General features: G+C 35.9%; 1 protein-coding gene across 1 annotated transcript; it reads right to left on the minus strand.

Annotated features, from left to right (window-relative positions):
• Positions 1-227: 227 nt before the first annotated feature.
• LOC139890759 (uncharacterized) lies at positions 228-13,057 on the minus strand. Its single transcript, XM_071873673.1, has 21 exons — positions 12,659-13,057; positions 12,488-12,572; positions 11,152-11,191; positions 10,803-11,051; positions 10,149-10,248; positions 9,983-10,057; positions 8,903-9,001; positions 8,643-8,759; positions 8,047-8,162; positions 7,821-7,920; positions 6,852-7,210; positions 5,895-6,219; positions 4,836-5,050; positions 4,492-4,710; positions 3,553-3,739; positions 3,121-3,368; positions 2,814-2,906; positions 2,605-2,706; positions 2,118-2,487; positions 1,457-1,594; positions 228-1,347 (listed from the first exon to the last, which is right to left on the minus strand). Exons 1-21 carry the CDS (start codon positions 12,788-12,790, stop codon positions 529-531), a joined length of 4,188 nt encoding a protein of 1,395 aa, XP_071729774.1. The 5' UTR covers positions 12,791-13,057; the 3' UTR covers positions 228-528.
• Positions 13,058-13,564: the final 507 nt, after the last annotated feature.

The following is a 13,564-nucleotide window of genomic DNA, read 5'->3' on the forward strand; positions in this document are numbered from 1 at the left end:
GGGTATTGTTATCGTTGAAAAACTAGTAAATACTAGTTGAAACAAAAGGACCCAGATCGAGTCCATCGAGGTTGCCACATTCTTCTCAAAAGAACACCAATGATATTTTAATCTTATACCAACAAAAATTATATAAAATGTTATACTCTATGATCTATTCTATCTTAAAAAAACAAATTTGATAATGCATAACAATTTTGAAGAACAATCACCATAAAATTGTGCCATCAAATCTAATCTAATTGTAATAATACAGTAGTACAAAAGCAAACATCAAGCATAGTCTGTTACAAAACAAAATCATCATAACTTCATGAGGTTGTACATATTTCAACCATCTACACAACAAATACAAAGGGACAGTTTGAGAGAGAATGTAACAACAGAGACCAAATAAAGTAAACTATGCAAGCTAAAACAGATCTGCAGGAAGGTGGCTGTGGTTGCATCAAAAAATAAAGGGGTAAAAATCAGCAACTCTTGATATAAAGAGAGACAAAAAATTGCAATTTCTATATATAATGGAGACTAAACAAAAGTCCAATCAGCCATCGGTAGTTCCGCACGGACACCACTTGGCCTTGGAACTTCGGGCTTCTGAGGAGGAGGTATCACCTCTGTTGGTGGCGGTGTACTATTTAATGAATTTACAGACGCCTCGGTTCCCACTGCTATCGGATCCACAGGGTTATTTGTTAATGGATTGGGGGTTTGATTCTCCAAAGGTACACTAGAGTCAATACGTTCAGACTCAAGTGAAACACTGGTACCCGATTCTGTTGTAATAGCACCTGATCCTGACCCTGAATCTGTTGTTTGTGTAGCTTCTGAATCTGGGGTAGGTTCAGCCACTGAATCCGTTCCAGATTCAGCACTAGGTACAACTGGATCCCCAGATTCTGTTGAGGGAGGCGGAACCACCCCTGATTCAGATTCTGCAGTTGGTGGTGGAGCAGCGGTGCCATCAGTAGGTGTCGGAGTACCTGTGCCATCAGTGGGCGGCACAGCAGGTGACTCGGTGGTAGGTTGTGGCGGAGCATCTGATTCGGAAGGGGGTCCTTCGATCTGCAAAGGTTTGGGTGGTTGCTGCAGAGAACCTGGTGCAGCTGGCATAGTTTTTTTCTGGATTCCAGGAAGAGGAGCATCTATGGATGGCATTCCAGGTGGTAAAATCTCGATTGGTGGTTTTTTGGCAGCATCTGCAAGACTAGTCAGTTTAGGTTCTTCCAGAGAGGCCAAAAATGCACTTGCAGCATCGGTTTTTGTTGAAGGGCCATGTTCCATCTCCTTTTGTAGTGTTTTGTTCCAGGACTGAACTAAATTTCTGAGTGTGCTTCTTCCATGTGCCTGGAAAGATGAAGCCGGTTACAACTAGAATATAAAAAACGCAAAAAAAAAAAAAAAAAAAAAAAAAAAAAAAAATGCATTAAAACTTTAGTTTGATGCATGGACATACATGGGCATGAAGCACAGCTTCTGCTAGCATCCCGGTGTCCTGCCATGATTTCTCCATAAGAGCATTGTCACCCAGAAGTGCAGCTGCAAATGCAGCCTCCCGTCCAAACCCTATCGAGATCAAATTATTCACCAAACCCTACCAAGAAAAATAAAACAAGCTGTTGTTTAGTTTAGATCAATGAATAAAATAAATATGGATTAGAATGATGCTAGTACAGTGATTCATATTTTACTTGATCAGTGTCCCTAAAGAACAAGTAATGGGGTAGGTCAGGAGTCAGAACGGGTCAATATATTGTTTACTACTATATTACGACCTCTCCTACATCACATTTTGAATCTATTTATTACTATTTTAAAGGTACAACTTCTATAATCACATTAGATCATTCATATAAATCTAGACCAGATATAAATTGAAAGAAGTATTAACATAACAGGTCAACACACCCTGATCAGACCCGTTTTGGCAAACAAATACTTAAGAACCTATTAGTTTTATCCCGTTTGGAGATCTTGTTTAAACACACATAAAAGATCAAGTACCAAGCCCAAACTGACCCACATTTTCCACTAAGGCCAAAATCACCAATTCCATATTCAAAGAGGCAAACAGAAGTATCCCAATGGTTTAAGTAAAGGATATAGTTTTAACATACACCAAGTCGTGTCAATTCTCCATGATTTGCAAGGCGTAATGCAAGTCCTCGTAATTCATGACCTTGTAAAGCTCCTTTAACTGCACCAGCAGCTGCTAACCTCTTAAGAGCTTCACGAGCGACCTCAGCTTGTCCAGTTGCATCTGCTGCATCAATAATTTCCAAAAATTCTTGAGCAAACTTTACAACTCCATCAACGGCCTCCACAATGTCTTCCTTTTTGGTATTAGCAGTTGTACTCAACGACATTATGTCATTCAAGTTAAGTCCAACTATGTCCTGTCCTATATTCCTGCTGTTACTCATTGTCAATAGACACTGGAGAGCTCTTTTCAGATCACTACTCTGCATAGCTAAATCAAATTCCAACCTGAAGATTTTTTTTTTAAAAAAAGTTCATTATCGCAGAATAATAGATAAACTAACAGTAAATAATGGAAGCAAAAAAGCGAGAATGTGCTGAATTTGAAGTGTATACTGAACAAACCTCTTAGATATTCCAGGTAAATGAAGGGCTTCAGTAGCATAACCCATTCCAAGCAAAAACTGAGCTAAATCATCATGGTGCTCTCTACCAAGTCTACTTGCCCTGCAAAAAGATTACACTTAGAATTGGACTCTTAGGTCTTAACAATCAAATGGAGTATAACTAAAAGTACAACTCCAAGAGGTAAATTTGAGGATATAATAATGTACCATTTTACAGCACTAACAGCATCCCCATAAGCAGCAAGACAGCGACAACGAATTCCAGGATGGCCAAGGGATATTGCATGAGCAAACATGTACCTACAAAAGATACCAGAATAAGTAACAAGTGAACGCATGCAGTGATACTTTCAAGACATTACCTATAAAAGAACCCGAAGGTAAAGATGCTACTTCCGAACTGACATCCGGCCAGCAAGAGAAATCATAATAATAACAATAATAATAATGAAAGGACCTTGACCTAGAAAGACATAGTAAAAACGAAACGGGCCAAATGAGTAAAAAATAGTACCTGTCAATTAGCCATAAAACACCATCTCTCACGCCAACAAGAACTAGAGGTCCAATAGGACGCTTTTGCTCGGCCGGGAAACGAGTGACTGCAACTGCCACCCCTCCACCGCCAACAGCTATCTCATTAACTCTGGTACCCTCAGCAAACTTTTGTAACCCATCATCAGCATCAACTCTCGTTTGTTTAGGCAATGTCAAGAAAGGAGGAATAGATGGTGGATGCTGAAATGATGCTAACCGCACAACCTGCCAAGGTATAATTATAGTGACCTCTTCAAACATATTTGGTAATATTAGTACTTCAATCTTATATCTTATATATGTGCAGAATTGAAGTTCAATAAACAACCAAATCACGTCATAAGTCAATACCATTTTCCGGATTTCCGGTACAGTTTATAAATATTAATATAAATAATAATCAATCCACCTGTAGCATTGGAGGTCTAAGTGAAATCCTCTCCTGCGCTGCAGTTTGTGGGGTATCAACTGCAATTAATGCTAGCTCTCCATGCTCTGCAACAGCTCTTGCTTGTGCCTCCTTTTGTTTCATCTCTTCTTTTCTCCGTTTTGTTTCAATATCAATAGTTGCAACACCAGCATCCACAAAAACACACCTAAACACAGTACAACAAAAAGATTGCAGAAGTGAATAATAATTACTATTATTTTATAATCTTTAAACAAATCACCCATCAGATGTGTAAGAAACTTTCGCAGGACATATATCTGACTTTTAGGCCGAGCCGTATTTCACGATGAAGTAAACTACTTTTTTCAGGTAAAAATTGTTTTGTTTTCTATTCATTGTTTAGTGGTACCTGTAAACTGTCAAATGTGTCAATGTACTAAAAAACCATCTATTACAGATAGCAAATTGGGAAGGTTGGGTAACGTCTTAATACGGGTCATTTTTCCATATTGGTTGAACATGTTAGGGTGGGTCCTATTTTCCTAAACACACCTAAATCCAATATTATTAAAAAAAATATGTTAGATAATAATAACAATCTTATTGCTACAAACATTATTATTATTGTCATATTGTGTAATTTTACTAAAAACTCATTATTATTGAATACAGCTACTTGCAAGGTTTTATATTGAACATCACATTATGCGACTTTCGCCCCCTTGTGAGCCGTTTGACCCAGATTTCCTTAAAGCCATTTCTTATACTAATGACTTGACCTATTTTAGAATTAGTAAAGCCCATTATTCCTTCAAGGATGCAGCTTCTTTCTTCCTTAAAGGTCTGAACTAAAACATGAACAAAATGATGATTTGGAGTTATGAAGTCTAGCTTTTTGAGTGGTGCTAACATTTTCAATTTCTAGTAATACAAATAACACACATAAACGTAACTTACTCTATGGTTGTTGGTGTGGCAACAAACAGCTGCCTCCGATGCCAAACTGCACCAGTGGCATGAGGAATGGCCACATCTCCCAAGTATCTATACTGAGGCCTTAAAGAAGATATGGCAATGTATTTTGGATATGCAAAAGCACAATACTCAACAGTTTGATCCCAGGCTGTCCATTCTGGCTGAGGCAGCATTCCACCCACAGGTTGACAGCTTTCCCAACTATACAATTTTAACATCGTTAAGAAAATTAGTGTGACCAAAATATTTGTAAAAAATGCTATGCAAGCTTGTAACATAAGCAAGTGGTGAACTTGTTAACTAAAATAAGACAGTATCCAGGTCACCTATATAGCTGAAAGTTCGGGGGTGGTGCTTCAGCAGGATTCCTCTGAGAAGAATAGCCATCATCAATGGTGCTGAATGAAGAAAGGGCATTACTTCCAAACCCTGATAAGGGCATCGATTGGATTGACGAAATAGATGTGGCAGCCATAGGACTAACCCTTCTTGAAGATCGGTAGGCAATACCAAGCAGTGTACCTCCATGTAATCCAATCACCTACACACAGGAAGCCTTATATTAACTGACATGCATTAATATAGGGATAGTGTTTAGATAGCATTGTTGGCCATCTATATTTTCAATATTTATGTGTTTTAATGATAGTACAAATAAGGATACAGAAAACGTGTCCGGAAGGAAATTCAACAAACTAAGGTAACACTATACCTGGCAAACGGGTCAGGTTGTGTCGGTTTGGGTAACGGGTCAAAACAGTTTCGGGTTGAAATGGGTCCTGGGTCAAACACACAAGATTTTTAAACAGGTCCAAATGGGTCAGGTTGGCTAACATGAAACGGGTCACGGGTCAAAAAAACTATTTTAGTTACTATTATTTATTTATTATATATATAAGAACATATTAATTAATATACATTTACCATGAATGCTTTCATTAATGTTTGACGGATGAAACTTATTATGATCTTTATGCTCGACCCTTTTGACCCATTGACAAGACCCATTAGACCTATCTCTATTTATTGAGCTATAGGATCTAATACCCATTAGACCCGTTTCTTTATAATTTGTATAGGACGCAATAGGTTGGAGGGAAACCCATTGGTCCTTTTTTAAGGTTTGTGGTTACATTGCAAGCTTTTTTCAGTAGCCGATTGACCCAAAAGATCCAAATTTGAGAGTATGGGTCTCAATTGCCATGTGTAAGTAACACCAAGGGTTATGTAACAGGTTTGTAGCAGACTTGCATCAGCATCAACTCTCCTTTGTTTCTTAAATAACTGGTTTGTAGCAGACTTGTCAACACATTTTCGAGTTACCATCGAAATCATGGTTGCAAGCATGATAACACATTTTCAAGAAAGAGAATCAGAAATCATACCGGTTCACTGCGTTGACCAATTGACCTCATGAGTATGTTGGATGTGCCATCATCCAGTAAGATACGCACTTGAACACTTGCAGAAGAAGCAGCTGCTGCAGCTGCTTGTGCAGCAGCAATAGCAGCAGCCTCCTTGGCTTTTTTCGATGAACCACCCTTAGGTAACATTGGCATTCTTGTAGGTGCTGCAGATTCCAAAAGTGCAAATCTGTCTCGACAAGTATCCCAAGCCAGAAGCCTTGCAGTGCCAGAATCAACAATTGACCAGTCACTGACCTTGTAGATAGAGAAGTATGGAATATCAGGCCATACAATTGCAAGATACCTGCAATGATGTAGAAGAAATGTCATCATTATAGAGAAAGTATACTTAAAGTATACCGATAATTTATGTAACAGACGAAACCAATGGCAACTTATATGGGAACACTAAGTGACGTCAGTCATGAAAAAGCAGAGGGCAACATTATCAAATGTAAAGGTGACAAAGAGAATCGGACGGACCTGTTAGATTACGGGTCAGAACAGCTAGTATTTTGGAACAAGTTGGGTTCAACGAGGCACTTTTTGTCTAAAATTGTTACTTTTCATATGAATCAATTTCTCAAATATGATTTTGCAGGTTTTACACATTATAAATAGTTTTTTTTAAGGCATTATAACTAGTTAAGTACACTTTTGACAGCTGTAACATGTTTAGAGATTTTTTTAGACGTGATCCTTTTTTCTGTAGCTAAATTATTAAGTAAACCGTTTGACCCATCAAAATAAAAGATAACGCACATCAACCCATTCATAAGTAAATGAACTGAATTTTCCAACGTTAGTTGAGGTACAGATTTAGTTGCAAGTGATGTTCTACGAGATCAGGTAGAACATTGTGTGAATGGTATTCAACAACCATTGTGTAATCCGTATAATGACATAATAAAAACACCCAGTGACGAAAGAACTTACTTTCCGGAACTGCTGACAGAAAGAACGGAATATGAATCATGTGGAACAGGGGTACTAATATGCTTTTTGATCTGTTTAACATTGAGTTGTTCAGAAGACTCTCCCCTTAATCTTCCTGCATCAGTTAAGGATCCGTTACTTCCAAGAGAAGGATTTGCAGTGTTGTTTAACTGAAACTGTATCAGTTTCAGTTCCCTTTCGACTACATATATTGCTGTATGTTCTCGGCTTTCCATTATTGATGGTAGAGGAGCAACAGCAGGAAGAGATCTAGGATCAAATTCACTGAGGATGATGCCTATATTTGTTCCAGTTGCAACAATATGTGGCTGTAAAGGATGTGTAACCATTGAATATACCTAACAATACATTAACACAATATGAGCACCCAATTATTTGACTCGGTAAATATACAATCACAATATAAACACTAGAACAAATGTTTCTCCCTGAAGTAACAGTTGGAACACATTTCAACAAAGAAGGGCATTCAAGCTGAGTGACTTACACCCTGTTCTAACCTATTGTAAATGATACACTAGTTTGAGCCGATAGAGATAAAACATAACCCAAAGAGACAAATAAATAAGCAGAAAAGTCAAGTTTAACCACTGTAGTATCATCCAATATGGAAGCTTCTTTTCATTTAAATAACTGTCTAAGGAACCCTACACTTGACCATCAGATGAAAGAGGTTGGTAAAACTAAGAAGCGATTTCCTTAATTTTGTGAATTATGTCAATAATGCGGCAAGTTCCGTTGAACTATCATAACATTATATGATTCCAGAAATCTTATGGCAATCAATAAAATATTGGTTTTAAAATGCTAATGTGTGTAACATGAGACATTGATGTCTCAATCTGTATTGTGTAAACTGAAGTTGGCAAAACAAATATTAACACAAAATTAAGGCTGTAAATATAGCTTCCCGTTTGGATTAAGAAAGGCAAAAAGCACGATACATACCCTAAGCTTTTTGTGAGGTGCAAGCACTTGTGGAGGAACTAGAGAAGAAAGTTCGCATAATGGTCTTGTCAGAGCAGAATAAGTGGGGTGCTCAATAGCCCTGCAAATTTTGACAGAGAGTATAATCATTACTTCAAAATATAATAACCAAAAAAGCAGCATAAGACAAATAGCGTGGTGACATAAATTGTCCAAAAGAGACCAAAGTTAGGAGATAATAGCATACCATATATATGAATCTTTCACGCAAGTTAATATATCAAGGTTAGGTGCTCGAGGATGGCACCAAGATGCCACACTATGACAAGCCATTTTAGGGACAGGCTTAATACGTCGTAACTCCTGCAAAGGCAAAAACTATTTAGTTGAAAAGTAGATTGGTAACTGAGGTGACTCTCTCGACCTAGTTACTAATTAATGGGTCAATTCAGTGGTCAGGTACTCATGTTTAATCACAAATAGGTCAAATAATTACTTTTTGGCTCAATCGTGACAAGTGATAATTTGGACCAGTTAGAAGTTGCCAAAGACTAATTTTACTTCATGCAGATGATACAATCTCCTATGTCATTGTCAAATGATGAATCATGAAGATTGTCATAACGCATAACATTGCTTTTGACATTTTTGGTTAAATAATTGTTCATTTAAAATAGACATAAAAGAGTACCAGTCAACCCTCCTGACCAGCCGATTTGGGGCGGTGCAATATTACGACCAATTACCCAAAACGCCCATATGAAGGCACTTCTCAATCTTCTAAATGATTTCACATAATGTATTAATTATTGCATGAATAAGTACACAAAGAAAAGACTGTACCTTGAATGATATTGTGTCCCAGATGGCTAAAGTCTTATCTGCACCAATTGTTATGAGTTGAGGTGCACTTCCGCTGACTCTAGACAACTCAACCGCTACAACACCCCCATCATGTGCCTTCAATAGTTATCTCAAATGTTAGATAAAAGACATACCAGTAGCATAAATCTTACATATACTCTTCCAGATGCCTTCTTAAGCACCAACAGAAGTTACCCATGCACTGTATTTATTTAAATGATAAGAAACTGTATACTTACCTTAAAACTCAGCTTAGGTACAAGTTCTCGTGAATCTTGACTATGGTCAGTGCTCCAAAGCACAAGTAAACCATCACTACCACCAGAAACTAATAGAGACTGCATCCAAATATAAAGACATGCAATATATGTAACACTTATTTATTATGTTTATACTAAAATATAAAATGTTGTAGCCATACCCTGCCTTTGGCGGGATTGTGTATTGATGTTGTTATTGATAACGTTGTAGCCATTCAAAAACTTAGATTGTAAATTTATAAAGTACCAATGCTAATTATACATCTGGTGAAATTGGTTCATGTAAGCAAGTTTATATCAACATTAGCAAAGAGTAAATCTCTACCACGAGATCAGAATAGCTAAGAATTTAAGCCCTAGAGGACAACATAATTCCTAAATTAAAGCTTTTCTTCAAGTCTAGGGCAATCATCAAACAGATCATATATATAGAGTATTTCCAACTTACTATGGTTGCGTTTGATTAACTCTTAATATTCGCTTTAAATTATATCAATTATATCAAGAACACTTATTAAACAAATATAATGTACTATTCATGAAACAAGTTAATAAGATAATTTTACATCATTCACATTGTCCATTCAAAATGATTATCAAATAGGTTATTGTCATTCAGAGCCAAGTTCATATAGAACAATTGAATCATTCAGATGATGATGAACATTCAAAATGTATAGATTGAATGTTGACATAATAAAACCAAATAAAAAACTTACATCTAATTATATCGTTAAGCGTCTTCTTTATTATAAATACTTAAATACCTAATTTAGATTCAGATTGGCTACATCTACTTACTTGTCATCCTAGTAATCCTTCCCACTAACCCGACACTTAAAAATACTTCGTTCTAAACTACACTCTAACTCCATATTGCGTTCAATGTTTTATTTCCACTAACCCGACATTTAGAAATATATGAATACAGAGCATATGAGATAGAAAGCATTTTCCTCCTTGATGAATGACAAGGATACAATCCCATCCATTACTAGAAATATGAATTTAGTTAAGAGCAAACATGCCTTTGAATAAATTAATAAAACCCACGCATACCTCTCCTGAAGAAGCCATGAAGGTCATCAAGCAAGATATCGCCCCTTTGTGACCCCCAGTGTACCTTCTTACAAGCTGCATCCAGGAAACACCATAACATAATACATAATGCAACAAAGCTAGAGTAATAAATAGACTGTAGCCAAATGAGATCTTATTTACAGACCTTCCATGTTATCATTGAGAGGACTCTAATCACACCATCTGAAGAACCAAAAGCAACAAGAGGACCATCTCCGCCACCTGACTTAGAAAGGAACTCCATACTGCAAGACCAAACACCAATGTTATAATTTGTTCATCGTAAGTTGCTTAAAAACTGGCAAAAGTGCAGGCTTTTAAAGAAGGGGGAAAACACCATATATAATGATATTCCTAAATGTTGATGGCTTATATTCATCCTCAAAACTCTACAAACAGTAGTAGTTTACTTTTTCCACAGATTACTGTCTGTTGGATATTCCAAATGATGCTACAAACAAAGTTCACTGGGACATTTCAAATAGATATAGCAGAACCAAGCAAATACTGAAAGATTGATACCATAAACTCATTTAACTAATATATATTCAATGTATCCAAGCGACATACGTATATGAAATCAGATGGGCTTATGAATCTAGTTTGAGTTTAATTGAAAAGACCTAAGACAAAAGATAATAAGTAGAGTTATTACAATATGTTTGCAATTTCGTTCTACTTGTCAACACACAATATGGCGAGATACTGGAGGATTCATTTGTTAAGTAAAATGATCAAAAGTAGAGAAAATAAAACAACCAAAGTGTAGATGTAAAATAGGTAAAGGATTATGACTTGCCAGACAAGTGAACGGTTATCCAGATCCTGCTTTGGTACATCCCGACCGCGCATCGTTACCAAGTCCAAGAAAATGGCCTTGTTTTCACAACAGATGACAAGAAAATGTCTTCCTTTTGTTGATGGAGCAGGGGAATTGAAGGCTGAAGTCAAGTGATTGACTGCTGATGGTGGTTCAGCAGCAGCAGAACGGTTACGCCAGAGTTGCCAAAACCGTACATCATCATCGTAAAAGCTAACCTGTCGTACACTGATATAGAATATATCTTTTAATTAGTTAGAAGTTTCGATTATATTAAAAATACAACGTATGACCTAATAATAAGAAAGAAGGGTAATTAATTCAATACCTCCCCCCACGTAGAGCTTCTGTTGGTTTCCCCTTTGAGTCTGTCACATAATCAAAAAAACAACATCTAAAGGCATTAATTTTAAACCTGAGAATAACACTGACAAACAATTTAAAGAACACGTCTTCAAATGGGATGCTAATCATGTTCAATGTGACAATGTCACAAATCATCAAGCACCAAAAGCATCTAGAGACCAATCTTTATTGTTTTCAATAGGATGCGGGCATAATTAAATATCTAATAAGGATTTAAAACCACTTGTTTAAATCTTGGTTTATAATGCAAAATGTGATACTATTTGTGTAACCTTCCATTAAAAATATTATTTAACACAGTTTGACAAGAATAAACACACTTCACAACCAATTAGCATGCATGTTAATGCTTCATACTTATGTTGTACCAGTTTAGGTCACGCTCGATTCAGAACACAATGAAACTTGGAGACCAGTATGCATTGACATGCATTTATGTCAATGACGCTCATTAGTTTATATCCATGTGCATAAGTCATGCCTTCACGGTAAATGTGAAGCGAGTTTAACAGTAGCCCAAATATATCCACAAAAATGTTAGCATCAAATGCATGATTTTATAATCTCCCAATACACATATGTCCAAACTTGCTGTCATAACTAAGAGATAAGAGACAGTGGTCATGATTGATATTTGTCACTATAATCCTATAACGTCTTCATATTACACCACGCATATACATTTCGTTTATTATAATTTTGATAGTCATCACACAAATCTACTATCCATCGATGATCCATGCTCGACTGTAGCAATTAAATATTACTGATCTTGTAGAGGAAACAAAACTTTGGCCTAAAGCTATGTTATATGATTAGACGGTCTTTACTACACAATAACATCAGGTTGATAGTAGAAGAGATAAGAGATACATGCATCTTGTCAATCTCCTGTCCATCGACTTAAACACCTAAAAACTTTACCATTGAACACATAGGAACATACATTAACACATATGGCTCCGATCATCACTATACGTACCATGCAAAAGATAATGCCATGAAACAAACTCAAACACAAATATGAAACTCTTATTAGGCAAAACCACCAAATCTAGGTATACTGCTAGTTAAAGAATACATCAATACATGTTTAAGTCATGTATCACCTTCTTCCATCATACATCCAAAAACATCATATATCAATTCAATGATTTAATTATATATATATATATATATATATATATATATATATATATATATATATATATATATATATATATATATATATATATATATATATATATATATATATATAAACCTCTAACAAATTATGTATCTGTGAGTGATAAACCAACCTGAATCACCCTCAGCAAGTTTCTCCAACTTAGCACCAACCAAGCGTCGTTCATCAACACCTCCAGCTTTCAATTCATATATCACCTAAGCACAAAAGAGTCTCAGTTTTGTATTTCAACATATACAACAACTACTGTAAAGTATTAAAATATTCAAAAACCTAATTTCACCTGACGGTGTTCCCAATTCCAAACAGAGACGTGATCCGATGCATCAGAAGTGACAAGCCACGGATGAGTAGGATGCAATTGGATCTTCACGATCTTATCATTTGTAGGTCGAAATGCTTTCAAACGTAACATTATTGTGGCCGAATCTAATCAATGGAGCTGTGGATCTAATTACAATCAACGATAAGTAAACTTACGACTTTTTGTTGTCGATTAACACGTAGATTTCTCATAAGATGTTGTCAACTAGTCGAATTTTGTGAAATTAGCTTGTAAATTGAGTCGTGGAATGCATTCGCCGGTGTGAATCAACGTCGACTTACTGTATTCAATTTACCGGTCGTTTTTCAAAAGAGTTGATAAAAAGTTTGGGTTAGATCATAAGATTTGGGGCAGATATGTAATATGTAATAATTTTTTTTTTCTTTTTGTTTTGGCGAAAAATGGATATAAATGTTATAATATATAAATATATATATATATAAATGGATAGTCAATTATTGATACACAAAAGTAATATTATTGTATTACCTAAACTTGTGATATTTTTGCTATAAATAGCCATGAATGCAAGCATTAAACTTGCACCATTTCTCACACTTACAAAGTGTTTCTTTCTTTCTCTCCATTATCATCTTTGTTCTTACACTTCATTATTAGTATTCTTAATCAAGAATCAAATCACTAAAGGTAGTTATAAGCCTACTGAATTATAACATCAAGAATCAAACCACTAAAGGTAGTTATAAGCCTACTGAATTATAACACGTTATCAGCACGATAATCTTAATACTAGTTATGGTTGGCTCTGCCACCTAAATGATATATGGTCGGTTATACCACCTGAATAATATATGGTCGACACTGTCGTCTAATTATCATTTATGTTACTAACATTTATATTTC

Source organism: Rutidosis leptorrhynchoides, chromosome 2 (genome assembly GCF_046630445.1).
Source record: "Rutidosis leptorrhynchoides isolate AG116_Rl617_1_P2 chromosome 2, CSIRO_AGI_Rlap_v1, whole genome shotgun sequence".
NCBI lineage: Eukaryota > Viridiplantae > Streptophyta > Magnoliopsida > Asterales > Asteraceae > Rutidosis > Rutidosis leptorrhynchoides.

What these genes read in the sequence shown, in the direction of transcription:
- LOC139890759 (XM_071873673.1), bottom strand. Translation starts at nt 12,790, where the DNA reads ATGTTACGTTTGAAAGCATTTCGACCTACAAATGATAAGATCGTGAAG. An exon ending in TACCTAAGCTGAGTTTTAAG is followed by an intron (nt 8,760 to 8,902) that starts GTAAGTATACAG and finishes TAACTATTGAAG; the next exon opens with GCACATGATGGGGGTGTTGT. An exon ending in GTTTTATGGCTAATTGACAG is followed by an intron (nt 2,907 to 3,120) that starts GTACTATTTTTT and finishes TATCTTTTGTAG; the next exon opens with GTACATGTTTGCTCATGCAA.